General features: G+C 41.4%; 2 protein-coding genes across 3 annotated transcripts; one reads left to right on the plus strand and one right to left on the minus strand.

The window, feature by feature from the left end:
- Positions 1–116: 116 nt before the first annotated feature.
- LOC105702026 (translocating chain-associated membrane protein 1) lies at positions 117–2,926 on the plus strand. The gene is made up of 7 exons (XM_012429228.2): positions 117–410; positions 765–947; positions 1,035–1,150; positions 1,227–1,439; positions 1,517–1,626; positions 1,711–1,998; positions 2,072–2,926. Exons 1-7 carry the CDS (start codon positions 279–281, stop codon positions 2,167–2,169), a joined length of 1,140 nt encoding a protein of 379 aa, XP_012284651.1. The 5' UTR covers positions 117–278; the 3' UTR covers positions 2,170–2,926.
- Positions 2,700–17,795, minus strand: LOC105702024 (sphingomyelin phosphodiesterase). Of its 2 annotated transcripts, XM_023432831.1 has the most exons (11): positions 17,467–17,795; positions 9,016–9,119; positions 8,486–8,685; positions 7,315–7,611; positions 6,787–7,179; positions 6,222–6,394; positions 5,703–6,065; positions 5,441–5,633; positions 5,141–5,325; positions 4,868–5,053; positions 2,700–3,666 (listed from the first exon to the last, which is right to left on the minus strand). In XM_023432831.1, the coding sequence occupies exons 2-11, from the start codon at positions 9,089–9,091 to the stop codon at positions 3,597–3,599; spliced, it is 2,136 nt and encodes a 711-aa protein (XP_023288599.1). In that variant the 5' UTR covers positions 9,092–9,119; positions 17,467–17,795; the 3' UTR covers positions 2,700–3,596. The 2 variants fall into 2 exon arrangements, with proteins under 2 accessions (XP_023288599.1, XP_012284650.1); XM_012429227.2 differs by lacking the exon at positions 2,700–3,666 and having other exon boundaries at positions 4,117–5,053.
- Positions 17,796–17,830: the final 35 nt, after the last annotated feature.

Here is a 17,830-nt window from a genome sequence, read left to right on the forward strand (position 1 = left end):
ACAATTGACTGAGTGCAAGAAATTTATTAAAGTGACAGAAGGAATTGTTTTGATCAGCGTAGTGCCAACAAGTAATAGCAGAATGCGCCACATTGCCAGCATCGGCGACGTCAGAGAACGTCGTCCCCGTTCCAGTACATTTGCATGGGTCACTTCGTAGGGAACAGTGTGCGGGTGTGCACTCCAAAAGTGTTCTTTGAAGTACCGAGACACTGGCAGTCGAATTGTAAGTGGGTTTAGTACGCGCTGTGTTGATCTTTGTCGATAAAATCGATAAAATGGTTGCGGTTAAGGGACGGAAAAGCTCTAGCAAGAATCCTCCGATATTAAGCCATGAATTCGTTATTCAAAACCACGCAGATATTATTTCTTGCGTGGCTATGATTTTCGTTGTTGGACTGATGGTGCAGGTCAGTATACCAAGAATCTTGGTTTTCAAGTACTACGATCCCATCGGTTGATTGTAATAAGTGTTTTTATATCTCTCTTCGACAAGTTACATGAAACAGGCCTTAGTTATTTCTTTCTGGAAAGCTCCAAATTTGACATTCTGGACCATCCATATGCTACTTTCTCCGGGAGTGTTTCAAGTGATTCAGGATAGTATTAGACCGTTCATAGTGTTCTTTCAATGAACTATATGCTCCTGAATTGTCTGATCGGTATTACTCAATTTATGTGTGTCTGTTTCATTCAACTTTTGAAAGATTTAGGGCAGCCATGAGTTCTAATCAATTCTCGTGGTTATCCAATTTCTTTTCTAGGTTACCTCTTCTTGGGCATATATTTTTATCGCCATTCATCACAATGTATCTATTCCTTCCTCGACGGAAGATGTTATATTACCTCAAAAATATACCACTGGTTGGAAGGATGCGTGCGCAGTATTCTTCTATTTTCTCATTACCATTGTTATGCACGCAGTTCTTCAGGAATATATTTTCGATGTAAGTCACTTTATGCCATAAATCAAGAGATAGTTACAATTTCTAAAATTGTACTTTATAATAATTGCATTCCCATTTGTTTTACAGAAAATCTCAAAGCGTCTGCATTTAAGTAAAATTAAACTCTCGAAGTTTAATGAATCTAGCCAATTGATTACCTTCTATACATTATCCGCCATATGGGGTATTGATATAATAGTTAGGTACGTACTTTAAGAATATTATATTAAAAGCAATACGTAGAATGTAAATTATTTATGTGTATCATTATTCTTGCAGGGATAATATTCTTCTAAACTTTACTTCTCTATGGGAAGACTATCCAGGCTTGATGTCATTTTCTCTGAAACTATTCTTTGTTGGCCAACTTGCGTATTGGTTGCACTGCTATCCGGAGTTATATTTCCAGCGTGTGAAAAGGGAGGAGATGTCTTCAAGAATTATCCATGCCACTATTGGACTTACATTCACACTTTTAGCTTATTTCCTTAAGTAAGTTGTTTGCCACATTATTCTGTTACCATTTTTCCGTTGAGCTTTTAATAACTGTTTGTGAATTGTACTTGCAGCTTCCAACATGTGGGAGTAATTTTACTGGTTCTACATTATGTAGGAGACGCATTGCAACATGCAGCTCGAGTAACTCATTTCGTAGATCAGAGAGAGAAGGCAACTAAAGGTATGGCCTCTTGGTATAATTTGAATAAAATGTTCTTTAAACAATTATATAGCATATTTATAAATCGACAATTTCTTGTTTCAGTTGCTTTCCTCATAGCTAATTCTATATTTGTCTTCTCCCGAGTCGCAACCATCGCCCTTACAGGCTTAGTATTTTTCTATGGCCTAGGACAAATTGAGCCCACTTTAGATTATGCTACCGGTAACTTCAACAGTCCAGCTATTCGATTCTTCTCTTTGGGACTAATTGGAGTATTCCAAGCATATCTCCTCTATAACTTTGTAAAGAGGCAAATCAAACGATCTCGAGAAAATAGTGTACCAGTCGTTACGAAGCTCAAGCCAAAGCAGAAGCCCAAAAAGAAAGATGGTAAGTTGTTTAAAAGTTTAAACTATACAATTTTGAAAGGCAAACCATTATTGTGTAACTCATGACATTTCAGCTAAAAAATTGCCATTGTCTGAAGACGATGATCTGCCAGAAGTTGATCAGGCGACAAAGAGGAATTTAAGACCCCGATCTGCTGCAAAGGCGAAATGAAGCTGTACTAGAAATAGAGATTTTTAAAGACGATCATTCCTTGACTTTAGTAAACTAGAGTCACGAATAATTTAATGGCAGAAGAAGATTCAGTGGTGGCCGGTGCACGAATGGCGCAAAATTAACATAACGGTTAGAAATACTCAGGAACGAATACAGGTGTTAAGCACTTATGTGCGCCAATTATGCAAATGTACAAAATTAGTATTCTCCTTTTTATTACGTTCCCGTTTTTTAAGGGATTTGAAAAACTCACTTGAATAGTGTTGCAAGTAAAGGTTTACGACTCAGAAGATATACATATTCAATTCTAGAAATTGTAATAACACTCGATGAATGTTTTGGCATCGCTTGAAATTACTATCGTCGTGACTATTTTTCCTGGTCACATACTGCGATTGAGAATTTGTAAGTGACGTGCCACGCGGTGTACAAAATGGTGTCCTAAATTGGTGACCTCGTACCTAAGCTGAGATATTTTTTTAATTTATGCGAGATAAAAAAATTAAGATAAAGTTAAAAGTGATAGATTCTTATAGATCACATGCTTTGTAATATCAAGATCTTACAATCATAGCAGATGTTATCATGGTTATAGGAGAATGTGGCCTAAAATGTAATATATAGTCATATTCCACGGTAACTTTATCTTCAATTTTGAAATTCAAGCATTAATGTAAGTACTATCTAAATTGTATTGGTCTATGATAAGCAAATTGTAGAATTATAATTAATAAATTATTAAGACAATTTTCTATACGAAGGCGCACGTTATTTCTGTACATATACATTAGGTGATAATTAGCAAGGAGTAAGTATACTTAAGGATTTACAAACGATTTTTAACAAAGTGGTCAACAATTTTATCTTACATTACAAAAGTATCTAACTGTGTATCTTTTCTAAAATTTGTATGATCGTACCTTATGATACTTTCATTATTAATTAATAATGCCAAAGAATTCAGAGGTTCGAATTCTTTGAGAAAAGCCGAGTTAAAATAACAATCCCATTATCTGTAGAATCAAATGCAAAGCAGATTTTTACTAATTAATATATTCAGCTATAACACAAGGTGTGCATAAATAAACATCTGCGTCTTTATATACAATTGAACGGCTCGCTTGTTTTCTACTATTTTCAGTTGCGTAGCATATATTGTTAGAAAATTGGACGTATTTCATGGGTTCAGTTCAATTCTTTTCATCACATCTGTAATGCACACATGCGTCGATTTCTAATCCACTTAATATAATTTGCAATGCCGTTCAAATAATCTAGTGCATATAAACTACGGCTTAGGGCACTTTCACGAAGCTTGGAGATCATTTGACATTCGGCTCATCGTAGAATACCCAGCCGTTGGAATTTTTACCGATTCGCAAATTCTCATCACATAATAAAATCCTTTCTAACCCACCGAATTTTTAGCCTAGACCTAAAACGTACTTCGGTAGGTTATACGCAAATCGAGGTATCGCCATCACGACCGACATCCTGCAAATTAGAAGAAATTAGTTATAAGGGCGTTAAGAATATAAGCGTGAATAGAATTCACAGTTGTTTTGAAGGTATTTACAATGGCATTGAATGTGCATAAGCACGTTACTTACTGTGTACCATGTTCCAAGGAACCGTCTATTGAACCACCAGATTATGGCCCACACCAACCCAAGATATGTACAATTTAACCTCTGCTTGCTCAGTTTTAATTGCAAATGTTCATTGATCTCGTGACAGGAACAAAATTGATATATGACAAGTAATGATAACTAAATAAGTAACATCCATGTGAAACCGTGTACATGTTATTTATGACGGTGATTAGGTGACGGAAATGAGTGCTTCCACATTCTGCAGTGCTGAAAGTTAGACTTCTACAAAATACTATGTACAACGTGAAACTCCAACCTTCCAACAAAACTTCCAACATGAAACCAGAACCCATATAGCAGTCAGTGTTTTATTGAAATAAAAATTACAAGTAAATATTTCCTTACTTCCGCGCGTTATACTTCAAGGTACTAGTGGTACTTCATCTAGATATTTGTAAATTGTATTTCTAAATGAGCGTCTCTTAAGCCTTGTAAAAAGTACACTATAACCTATCGATGTTACGCGTTTAGTGATAAAATATCTAAACAAACATGAATCACAGATTTTTCACCACTCCGATATAATTATCATTCAATATCTATCTTTCTTAACAATTAGTCTTCATTTCTACATAAATAGACCGCACCATATTATTCCCATTGTCATTCCACCCGGATATGGACATTTGGTATTATTTGGTACTAGTCAACGGCAAGGGTGTATCCAGATTAATGATTGTAGTCAATAAGCTTCGTTTACGTAATTATCACGTTACGGATTAACGAGAGCTCATATCTCTTTATAAAACAGTGCAGATATTTTTGCATGGACATATGAATATATGTCCATGCATATCTGACACATGTATGTCATGTTTGTACATGGGTTCTTCACAATTGGCACCGGTCTATTTTGTACCATACAACCATTGGTGGTGTACAGTAGCGAACATTAATGTCTTCCTTCCAGATATGGTGTCGCAGAGCATACGTAGGAAGTCATTCATGTCCACCAGTGTACATGGGTTAGGAGTTACGTGTTAACTTGATTAGTCTCGGTGTCCCCCGCGTGATGAGGCCTAAACCACCAATTTGGTACGTACGATAAAGCGATCCCATTGTAAATCCAAGCTCGCCAGCCCGTTCTGGTCTCGCCGCCGATTCTTGACTCGAGGCTTTGGCAAAGTGCCTTGCGATCGTGACTCCTTCCACTTCGGAGGTCGCACAGCAATCTCTTCCGGCACTCGTCTCCACATTGAGGTCTTACAGGCGAGTTCTTATTGTAGTGCCTGGTACAGAAGAAGAGGGACAATGGTTGCAGTAAATTCCCGAGCTTTGCATTGACGCGATAAGAAAAGGGGGCGCATAAAAAATACTTGTAGTATAGGTCGAAGAGCGACGGCTCGTTCGTCATCTTGTCTATCAGAGAATCCCAGTCTTTTGGCAGAAGAGATGGCATCTGGTACGCTTGCCGTGCATTGTACATCTTGTACCAGATCGGATAGTCGTAGAGATTCGCTTCCTTCAAGTTCATCACCCAAGTTTCATGATCCACCACCATCTATAAGTTGGAACAATTAATGAGAGCTTACGTTCAAACAGCGTTTCACGCTTGCTCTTATGAACTTCATGACCGAAGTCAGAATAATATGTCGCTTCATTTTGCAATCTCTTACTCGAGTTGTTTTCCCGTGATCGCCATCGACGTAGTATATTCGATATCCTGGGTTAAGGTCGGAATACGGCGTCACCGAGGGTCCAACATAGGCTATGCTTAATGCTCTGCTAAGGTCTGATGTGTCGTAAAATATCTGCATCTCGTCGTAGTGGGTGTGACCGAAGAATTGAGCCGTTATCGTCGATTCGTATCTAAACGTGGGGATAATACGAGCCATGACGTTCACACGTTTATGGGATATTCGTCAATGATGTACCTACCGATTAATGATGCGATAGTAATTCCTGGACCATACTTTCAGACAGTCCGAATGTCCTGGTGGTATGTGACCGACAATGTGGACCTTTTCGTTATGAATCTCGGCTTCTTGCAATTCGTAGACCAACCATTGAAGTTCGTTCGCTGGATCGGTGCTGTTAAGGAGGAGCCACCAGTTCTTATTGTTACAGTAATTCATGTTGACCGAGAGCAGCCGAAATCCTGGCCTGATTAGGACCGAATAGAATGCACCTCGGCGAACAGTGTGAGAGACCCCAGCTGGTAACCATCGTCGCCACTGTTTATCCAATTCATCGTACAGCCATTCGATGCTATTATCTTTGGGAACAATTGGTGGCGGGAAGCTGAAACATATTACGGCAAGAGAGTCACCGTCGATTACGTTACGTCGGTGATAAAATCTGGGATTAAACGATGCATTATAATTGCTACGATTCCAAACCGGGGGAACAATTTTCTCAAAGGACTCGACATATTTGACGCGACCGATTTCGACGAACCTGTTAACTGGCGCGCTCTCGTGGTTTCCTAGAGCCGGGAAAATTGGGATATTGGGAAAAATTTTCACCATTTGTGTCACGGTGTCACGCAGAATATTCAAGTTCTCATCTCTGGTTTGATTCCACACGTCATGAGGTGGTAGATCCCCAGTCCATAAGATGTAATCAATGTCCTACAATGACAGTGCATTAGTTACTCCCATTTCATGAAATCGCGATCAAGATAGAAAATGACAGATTGAGACGTATTTTTTAATCCAGGGCAAGGGCGGATCACTCGGTTGCATCGCGGTGCGCATCTTAGGTGGGCTATTCATTGTCCATTATACCGCGCCTGCATTACCTCATTGTTACGACAATAATGTCCGTACCAAAGTTACGCTTCCCACAGGATTTAATTCTATGGATTTGCAAATTCAAGGCTTAAGCATAGTACATACGCGTTAAATCGACCTAACACATTATGTCATGTAATTAAAAGGCTTGAGAATAATTCCGAAGAGCTGTTGCAGGTATCTCCAGACAACTAGATATTTAAAATTTGTAATTGTCCACGTTAACTTACAGAGTGCGTTTCGGCGATATGTTTCAACATGTGATCCACGGTTCTTTTGGGCGTGTCGCACTTTCTGTAATCACCCCATCGACCTGCAGCTGCCGAAGCCGTTAATGGTGCACCATTGGTCAGCCTGCAGCAAAGCGGCTCGTTGCACTCGGCGTTGGAGCCCTCTTGGTAATAGGGATCGTAATGAGTGTCGGAGAGGTGCAGGACCTTGAAGGTAGGCGCACCCTCCGCGGGCGGGATGGGTGGTTTAATCTGTGGTTTCTTCACAGGAGGAAAAACTACCTCCCACTCGTGCTGAGGATTGTATGCGTCGTCGCATACATCGCCGATCACGAAGCTGCAGATCTGCGATGGTCCCATGTCGACTTGTTTCATGACATAGATCACTTCACCCTGAAGAAACAAATTAGTCGTTAGGATCGATTAAAAAGTACACGAGAATTAACGGATTTAAACCTTCGCTCGACATAACTTCGTAACAGATTTCAGGTAAACTTGAAGCCCAAGACGATGAAACGACCTCCTTACCCCAAAGAGCAGGGTGATGCCTTGACAAACCCGCGAACTCTGGATTTTCAGTGACACGCAGAACTGGTAGATATTGTTCATGATCTCCTCCTTGCTTTTTCCAGCCTTTATGTAATTCTGCAACAATCCCGCGCCAACTTTGCACGCGGTGCAAGACACTTTGGACATAACCGAGGTCTCAACTTCTATCATCACTTGTCTGAGGTCCAGGAGCTTAAGAGTCTTGTCCACGAATCCAGAAAGCTGCCCGCCCGACGTTGATGGCTCCATGTCCCACAGCATCCGTGAATAATTTAACTGCGAAGGGATGCATAGTTATTTGTATTAGCTCATAAGATTCGTTAATGGCTACGGAAACATGTTAGAAAATAAGAGCCTGCGAGTATTCCGAGTAACTTTCGTTGATTTTTCTCCGGAAGACAATGAACTCTACCTATCCATGGGTGCCTCTCACGCGATTCAGCTTCACTGCCCGCACTATATCCGCGTGTATAGTGGAAAGCGTTAACAAAGCTCCATACGTTCCTCGAATGTTTAATTTCCAGCTAAACATCCACCCTTCTGACATATCTACGCCCTCTTCTGCATGCATTTACTCCTGACTATGTATTCATTGTCTAGGTCGCGTTTCCCGCATTACTCGCATGGCCTACGACGACCAAGTCAAGGATACTCGCCGTTCCCGCGGTGCACTGTACTCGTGCACTTGACAGCTGCTCCCGGGTGAAAGTGTTTTGAAATTGAAAGTGAGAGTCGAAAGAGACATCCGGGCCTCTTAGGCGTGAAGGAAAAAGACGGATATACCAAACGGAAGGAGCCATAGGAATAAAATCCGAGCCGCCGTGAAAGTTGCTCGCAATTTTGAGCGGTTCGGTCTCGATAAGTGTCCCCGGTTTTTTAAAAAAGGAAGATTTTAAAAAGGTTTTAAAGGAAAGTTCGATGCGCTTGTCAATGACCCATCGATCTTGGACCTAGGGTCAATCACGATCCCTTGAGATGTAACAAGCTCATCTTCAAGGTTGCCCTTTTCCCTCGCGTTATTTGTTCCGGACCGTTTGCGGCAATTATCATTACTCGTTCTTAAAGTCGAGCTCAGGTTTTGAAAAAGAGCTTCGGAGAGATTCACATGTTTTTTTTTCTTCCGGATTATCCTTGACTTGTCATTTTTTACCTTTACTCTTGACAATTGGTCCGGACTGGTTCCATTGATGATTGTCTCGATGTTCATGAACCTTTCCCTGGATCCTAGATAACGAGCTTCGGATTTGTTTATAAGTTGGCTCCTGGCTTTCATCCAATCGTCAGCCAACTGCGTCCAATTGGTGTTCAAGATCTCCGCTTCTCGCTTCCGGCTCTCTAAAATTGGACTTCCTGCGAAGGAATGAAAAAAGAAATGAAAAAGAAAAAAAAATAGCTAATATTTATATCGCACTCTAATAACCTTCGAATACCCTAATACTCTATAATGTATGACCTGGTGTTGCGATAAATGTTTCTTCACGCGTAAATACGACACTGAGGACAGCCCTTGACCTACCCAACAATGACGCGCGAGTTCGAGATATGCACTTCGTTAGAAATGCATGTTACATACGTGCACGATGTATCGACAGGGTGTTGACATATGTGTCGATGCTAAAGTCATACTTATCGCATTTCTGTTCACCAAGGTGCATACAAGTTTTGTTAATTTATACGTACCATTGACGCACCATCGTGACACGACGAGACACAACACAAGGAAACTGATTGTCCTCGTCCATCGTTGATTTGGCATACTATTTTCTACTCTTTGGTGTGATTGCCTGGAACAAGATAAAAAGGAAGATAAAAAAACAAGGAAAATTTATTATGAAGAATAACCTATCGAGAAATCGTAAAGGATTTCATATTATTCGCGTTTTCGCGCGGCTGATAATTGCGCCGAGAAAGGCTTCGAATGATCGATTAAATACTCGATAAAGGGTATAAACGTACTTTCTCTGAATGCTCTCCAGGTTTCGAAGAGTTGCATTATCACTGCATAAGTGCTTAACGTGGCGGCACAACGGACAGGTACTTCCTTCATTCGCGTTTGAGAAATCGAGTGATGGATCGAGGGATCTATTAATGCTTGAACTTAGGTTTCACCGACTTATTGTCGTTTTTTTACTTTTATCCTTTCCTCGATCATAGGTTCTCTCTAGTCTAAATCATTTTCCATATAACTCATAGTAAAGTACTTTTAATAAAAAATTTCCTTCATAGTTTACTTCCCTTCGGCCAACCTACTTTCGGCTCTTTCAAATGCACAGCCGATTATCTGCACACCTCGAATATAATTATTCACGGTAGAGATAAAAGGTGTAAACTTAAGAGGGCCAAAGATTGAATCGAGTCGCTTGGATTTTCTGAGAATTAAATAATTATTAATTACGACTCTGTACTATCAAGTCGATTATTCCTTACATATTACCGTCCAGGATGACATTATCAGGGGGATTTGGCAATATCGAACCCAGTTGTTAAACATACCACCGTTACTAAAGGCTAATTTACATTTAAGACTCCACGTGAACGGTCTATCAAGCCTTGGTGGTGTACTGTTAGTTATATGTGTGTCATGAACCTGTATCGAACTAGAAATTAGAGCCTCGCCTTCCGTCAACCAATGATTTGATCCTATTACTTCAAATTCTCCATTTTATCAATTAAAAACGACACAACACTTGGGGGGGGGGGGGGGCGAGGCTCCCTTTAATTTTCCCATATTACAAATTCCACTCTTTACAGAGCAGCTGTTTTCAATGTTTTTTTTTTTCTTCTTAATTTTAACTCGTTCCTTCGACATTCATTTTAAATATCTCATCAGTACTTATGAATTAACCATTTACAATAATTAATTGCTCCTTTATTTCGAAGTACTACAGGCGAACGAACGTGCAAAGAAGCCGCGTCGACGAACAGCTGATCGAGTGTCCGCGTCAACGTAAAGCCCGGTAAACTCTACATGTCCCGACATTGAGATGCATATTACGCGTCCCCTGGAATCACTTGAATGTACAGTAATGACTAGTCCCCTAACTACGTGACAGTGGTTCTCAGCTTGAATTTAAGCGACCTCAAGTGTTGGGAATAAGCATACGATGAAGGAGAGAGAGGGAGAGAGACTCAAATCACCGTTATTTGACCCACCAAGGCAAACGAGGAAGACTCAATTCCGCGACATTCAATGACTATTGCCCGGAGAAAATGAAATTGAACATTTTTTTTTTTCTTGTCCGCAGTATCTCGTCATCGGTACTCCCCGCGCATGTTTTACTAATCACATCTTTGCCTTCGAGTCAAATAAGTAACGAAAGTGGCATCAAAGTCGTTTTCTTAACGCTTTCAGTCTTGCTAAAAAATAGGGGTTACCGTGCTCTATAAATACTCGGATGCAGATTTTAGGTTCCTTTTCGACATTCTTTTGGAAATACACATCCGGCGTCCTACATTTTTATTGGGGCGATCGGAGAACGTTGCACCTCCGGCTGTCACGCGACTCGAAAATTCCGTTTTCGGACATGCAAGATGATATCTTCCTCTCGCGAAAACGAGACATCCGAGTGGCAGTGAAGTCACCGCCGTCGCTATCACTCGGATGTTCCACTTTCTTTATTTGCACCCGGAAATTCGCTCCATTATCGTCGCCAATTGCGCCCACTTTGCACATTGGGTCACTTTGGCTCGGGTTATCATTCCTCAAATAATCATTCGATAGATACACACTTATCATCTAAAGTACTCTCCATGGAGTACAATTTCCCTCGCCGAGAAATAATTTCCCTTATCTACATGTTCATGCATGAATGTACGTATCAGTTTTCCGCACTTCTTGGGAGGTACTCAGAAAAGATCTGTTTGGTCTGACGATAAAAATCGTCACACCAAACATCGCAAATTCCAATGCATACACGCTTCATGAAAGTACGTAACCTCGCGATAGCATTATCGAGGCTTTCTACAATCACGCGTTAGTAAATCCCAGGAAGAGAATAGAGTATGACCTACGTCATGTGTAGCAAATAAATTGTTATCATTCGCCAGGCCACTTGGACGTTTCAATTGACTCAGTAGTAGTAACTTGAATAGTTGATAATCGGGCCTAGGCCACAAACAACAATTTTCATCGCTTACGTTGGTTATTACAATCCGAGTAGGAGATATTATCCATCGCGACGTCAGATATTAATTACACGTAAATCCACAAGGGAACACCCTTCTCTCTTGAACTTTCTTCAAAGATTTCTCATGGATTTGCATCGAAATGGCAAGCCAACAAGGATTTACGCAACGCATGTTGCAAAAGAAGTCGGTGGGAATAGTAGCGCCAAGCCACGGACAATAGTAAGTACGTAAGTGCATCACCCCTTAAATAATTAACGCTCTCGAATAACAGCTACTTGGCCTTAATACAGAGGTCAATTAATATTGCGTAAGGATACGTTGCAAGCACCGTTGCTCGACGTTCAAGTTACGATTGCATAATTTAAGAAGAAAAGAAATAAAAAAAAAATATATTAAAAAATAAAAAAGTGAACACGTATCCTATTTCCCTGACTCCTACAATTTTAGCCTGGAATTTCCTGCGATTTTTCAAAATCCTTGCAAGCATTAAAAATCGCACGCATTATTGAGCTAAAAAAGGGGAGAAATCTCTATATTCTAAATTTCTATATTCTAACGAAGGCTCGAAAATTGAAAGCGCAAATTCCGCACCGTCTCCGCAAGGTGACTCGCCTTCGCGTCCGCGTGAAAATCGCGGGCGATCCCTTACTTTCCAACATTTGCTCGGCGATGGAAACATCGGCCACCCAATTACCTACATACACTTGCAGCTGGCCCGTACGACTTCGAGTTGAAGTGAAATTACGACGTCGTGGAAAAATCGCTACGACAACGTGCGTGAATTCGCCGCTCACCGATCTCGTCCGGATCGTCGGGGAAATCCTCGGGATTAATATAAAAATCATTATGGAAATCATCTCAAGCTTCGTCGGACACTTCGGACCCCAGCATCCGATGATATCCTCCGGTTAATAAGATCCTCGTAGAAGAAAAACCATCCGGGAAAATCAAAGCAAGAGTATCCTCTCGTAAAGCGCCTCCACTTGAAGCGGAACCGCTTGCGGCCGAGTCTTCCGTGAAGGGCACATAGTGGGATGATTCGATCCCGATTACGGAATCGCAGAAAAATCCCGAACCCTAACCGAATGCCTTTGCCCCTTCTAAAGTAAAACCGACAATAAATACATTCCGCGAGATCTGGAGCGGGACTCCCTAATTAAACGAAGCATGAACGTAACTTCACTTTTCTCCGATGATTAAGTAGTTTGACGTCGTAGAAAAAGTGGTCGATCGGTACCTCGGGGATTCTCCTACCGCTCTGATTCCCATGTAAATAAAACCCTCACTTCTATTGGAATAAATTCCGAGTACCGAGGAATTCCAATGCAACTCCGTGGATTTCCTAGCGGTTATGAAATAACCCGAGTTCAATTCTCAGACGGTGTTAAAGTTATCTCGTTAACCTACGTGGAGACCGTTTCGCACGTACAACTGGAGGCGAATCAATTTTACCCACATATGAACCTACTAGATTTTTACTTATTTCCACATTTTTCGTTTACCTGCGAAAGTACTTCACTTTTAATTCCCGCAAAGAAATAATTATTTCCAACATTGACAATTTCACTTGAGTCATTTTTGAATAGACACGTTTCTTTGATTGCAAGTACCTCAGTCTTCTCAGTTTAGGGCAATCCGTGCGTTACCGATTACTCCGATATTTCGTAACATAGCGAAATTACAAAATCGTCCGCCAAGTTACGTATGTCGGATCGGCCTTATTCGCACGATTAGAGATCTTATCCGGAGTTCAAATGGCTTTCCAAGATCTTATTAAGGGAAATCAAGGTGATGCTCTGGCCGGTGCCATTTCCGATGTAGGAGTCCAACTTTCACATCCTACCAGATTCGGCTCGAAGTTTTCCGGTTTAACGTGCTCTTATGACGGTTAAGGTCAATTTATCCGCATTCCTCGGTCGTAAGTGACGAATTATTATCCGCGTCCACGTAGAATCAAGTGATAACGGCGCATGTAAGAGAGCAGGGTGGAAACGGATAATATCCCGCGCTAAACTAAAAGCGACCTTTGTTTTCTTCCGAGAGAAATTGTGGCGGAATAAAAATAGAAAGAGGCACACCAGGAGGTGGAAGAAATCGACATTACAGTGGTTAGCGATATTTCAATTCGATGAGTGCGTACACTCTCGAGAAATTCCGCTCTCGATTAGAAAATCCCCAAGGTAATATGGCATATTAATTCCCCTGCTCTCGATTGCACCGATTGCAGCAATTGTCGACTCGTGGCACCGGTTTTCAAAATCGAGGGTCCATTAACTGCGGATTATTCCTATCACCAACTAATTGATACCCCCTATCACGGCCGACAATTAGACGTGTGGCAAGGCGACGTTCCTTTCCGTTCCAATTACACGCTATCGGATGAAAGAAACTCCAATTAACTGTTAGAGGTATGAAAAGTACATAATTTGGCCGAGGAAAATCTACGAGTCGAGTATTTTAAAAATGGCCGCTTTGTCACAAGACGGTTGAAATATGTTCCAACGATATGATATCTAATTGCGTAACGCCTTTTCTAAGGCACTCACGTTTTCACGGTCGCTCAGCTTTCCTCGCGTTTGGGAAAGCAAAAAGGTTTCACTGCCATCCTAGAAAATTTCCCGGGTCCCTAATGCATTTTCCGTCCCCTAAGGTTGACCAGTGTCGTAAACGCCGGGCAATTAACGTCACGGCTTTTAACGTTAACATCCTTCAATTAGGACTAGATATATTCCCACGTTTACGGTATCGTACAGCGTAATATCCTTCATTCTAATTTCCGACAGAAGATTTAAAGAACCGCGGAATATTAAATACAATTAACAGGTCACGGTGACCGACAATCCCAGTAATCGTGTTAACGCATAAAAGACGAAGGATCGTCATTATTTCTCAGTAAAAATTCACCGAGGTTAATTTCGTTCAACTTTCAACTGTTTTGTACCAGATCTGATCCCATTGTTCCGTTTCTCTCCGCTCCTCCCTTTCGCGGACTACATTTAATTCCGTTCCTTTATAATTACACTCCATGGGCTAACCTCTTTTTGCGAGGACCCCTCAATCACGTGACCGACACGTTCCATTAGAAGTACTAAAAGAATGCTCCACGATAGTTTCAGAAACTGAATCGTGTCACGCGATGCAGGTGCAGTTGCTGTAGAATAAAAAAAAAAGGCTTACGTATTGTTGCCCAGTGCTTTGTGTCTAAACTGCGCGTTCATTTCCTGTATTCTGCGTCATCAATGAATTGCTACATTTCAAACTACATACAAATGCACCCGAAGTCTAGCTTAACATGTACTGATGCGATATAACCCAAAATTAGAAATTTAACGCGACGAAGTGCTTGCACGTGAAATTTATTCCTTTTTATTAGGAAATTTATAAATGATCGTCAAAGAAGTACAGCAGGTCGGAAGTCGGGCAAATACCGAGTGTCGTTATATAAACGAGGGTAACATAAGTATTATGAAGCCACCGTGGAATTTCAGCACGTTGCACACTAAGTGTCACGTTACGTTTCCGACGAGTTTGTTATTAACGTCGATTGCGACACTGTCTCTTGTCCAACTGTGAAATTATTACGACTCCTTCTAAGTATTCAAACTAATTTTTTCCGCTTGCGAGTACTAGTGCGTGTTACCCTTGTGCAATTAAAAACAGAAATAACGTCTAGTTTTCCCGAAATGCCGTCACCATATTTTTTTTTCCTCTTTCTTCTTTCTTTAAAACAGTATCTTTTATTTGAGTCCTCAAACCGCGTTTTAATTACTGCTTTCTCCTTTTTCTTTTTTTTCCCATTTTGCTCCAAGCGCGACTCGCCAGTTGCTCGAGGGACTAATGGAGGCATTTCTCGGTAGAGCAGATGAAATCGGAACAATGGATTAAAAGTATGTCAGAGATCAATACGGAATCGTGAACAGAGCCCGCAGTTAACGTGAAACACCTTAAAGGTAGGTAAATTAAGGTCGTCGTAATAAATTACCATAATGGTAACACACTTGACCATTAACAGATTAAGTTATATCATCGAGCCGGGTAAAACATTTGGAAAGACTAAACCAAGGGAAAGGCACTAAACACTTCGATAAGAAGCTCAGCTTCGAAAGGTGGTCCCCGGCCTTGGAGTCAATGTACTTGCTAATGTATTCCGTAGACTCCCCGTAATTACACCGACGCCTGTAATGACGCAAGAATTCCAGTTTTCTTTCTATTCATTATCAATGACCGAGGACTCCGAATTCCTATTCCGATTGCCACCGGCGAGGAATCACGAATGTCAGTACTTGAAAATTGAAACGAAGGAATTCCTGTCGTACAAAAAGAGTACAACAGAGCGAGAACCGCTTTTCGAATCTCACCAGAGCGATTACTATTTCCCTCGGGTGTAAAAAAAAAAGAAAAAAGTTAAACAAAATTTCCCGAAGATCAGTAAACCGACCAATGATATACTTTCGCTGGAGATGAGGTCGAACAGGACCTAATTGAATCGTTTGAGGACGTGGACTCGAAGAATGTGACCCGAATGACGAAAAACCTCGAAAGTGGTCAAGGTCTTCCTTGCACCGGCGTCCATGTCCTCTTCGTAAATTCCGTCGCAATTCTTCCTCCCAAACGTTTCGTTTCTTATGTTGTATGAATTGTTATGCTCGCGTTAGCATAAAAAACATGTTAAGTCCAAAGACTTGCTTCGGGACCGCTAAACGAGACCTTCTTTGTACACCACGTGTACATGGATCCCGTCTATTTGGTACAGTCGATGGGCGATCGTCTCGTGTCCGACGTACCGGGCACCTAACCTACTTAAGCTCGCTCTCTCTCCTCGTGACGTCACCAGCAGCCATTGCCGGTAAAACTTCACCCAGAAATCGCTCAAGACTTCAACATTGAGCGTCCTTAAGACCGCCGCAAGGCCGTCGAAAATTAATCATCCCTCCACCGCGAACGAATACATTAAATTTCACCGCGACTTTTAATCAGCGTCCATTAATATCCATGGGAATTTGCTCTACGTTAATCCCTGCCACAGAAAGATTGATTATTCTTCCCGGTCCGACCATTGTTCATATTTAAATATATTTCTCTGCGTTAACCAAATTTTGCGATTCTTGGAGTAAGGGTTAAGGTGATGTGAAAGTGGCCACACAGAGGTCCCGTTTATGAAACTTTTCCCCGAATTGAGTGTGTCGAATCGTTTCAAACCTCCTTAACCCTTTCAGCACTATGGGCCCATAAGTGCGTCCGGCAATTATCAGCGAGCTGCTGATAACTCGCTCAAGCAATTCCACACTTAGGATTTATCCGCGAATAAGTAGTTCGTCCCACCAGGTGGTCCATGAAGAAAAAAAAAATAATTAGGAAAATTTTAATCAACGAGGAATGCTTTCACTTCACGTTTATGAACATCCAGGTGGAACTTAAGAATGAAAAAACGGAAGATAATTTATCATAAGCCAGGATGGTAAAATATTTCAATGTTGCTCCCACTTATCATATTGTATTGTATACTGATAACGTGCGTAACTGCGTGAATAAGAGAGCACGTGTTTGTTTACTTCTCGCCGATTGTGAGAATAAAGTAGGTGGTGGGGACTAAATTGCGACAGATCTGTTTTTACTGGAAGTGAGTCTTTGGAACAACGTGCTTTGTTGGCTTTCGCAGACTCGCGACCACGTGGACGAATCCAGCATTCAGAACGCTGAATAATCACGAAATGTCCGAGTAATTTCCGACTCTCGATCACGATCGACGGCTTCCTATGTTTGCTTTATTTAAAAAATATCTTTTTTGGGTTCTCTTATAAATGCAAAATTTTCTTTCTCGAAAAAAATGAAATTTCACGAGCAGCGCATTCTTCCTTAGAGCCTCTCCACGATCACGTGTCAAGGTTTCAGATAATTCGGTGCACCCAGTTTGCCAGAAAGTTTTATAAATATGTTGAATTTTTGGTACGTATATATCACCTTAAGTGTTAGAAAATCAGTGGAGGTGTTCCGGGTACTTACAATTCTCGAAACCTGGTGGCGAGATGTGGCTGAAGTCAACGGAGATTTAAAGTAGATCGGTTGACCTGAAGGGGAAACTCCGGGTCTGCGAGAAGACACTTTCGTAGCCGTATCCGTGTCCGGTTGTCGTTGGCGCGATTATTTCGTTGGCTGGTGGAACATCGAAGGCGGACCAACGGAGCAGAAGAGTCGGTCGAGTGGAGCAGTCGCACTTTCTTGGCTCATTCGATCGCACGACGTCGCATGGCTCGTCTCCAGTGCCCGCGGTTCAGCCTCGGTCTTTGTGGAGCACAGGGAGCGCGCGACTATCCGTACTGACGGACCAGCTTGCACTGAATGCGGCGTCGTGCTCCCGCTCTCCGCA

The sequence above is a fragment of the Orussus abietinus genome, unplaced genomic scaffold (assembly GCF_000612105.2).
Source record: "Orussus abietinus isolate OABI.00-Male unplaced genomic scaffold, Oabi_2.0 scaffold22, whole genome shotgun sequence".
In the NCBI taxonomy this organism is placed as follows: Eukaryota; Metazoa; Arthropoda; class Insecta; order Hymenoptera; family Orussidae; genus Orussus; species Orussus abietinus.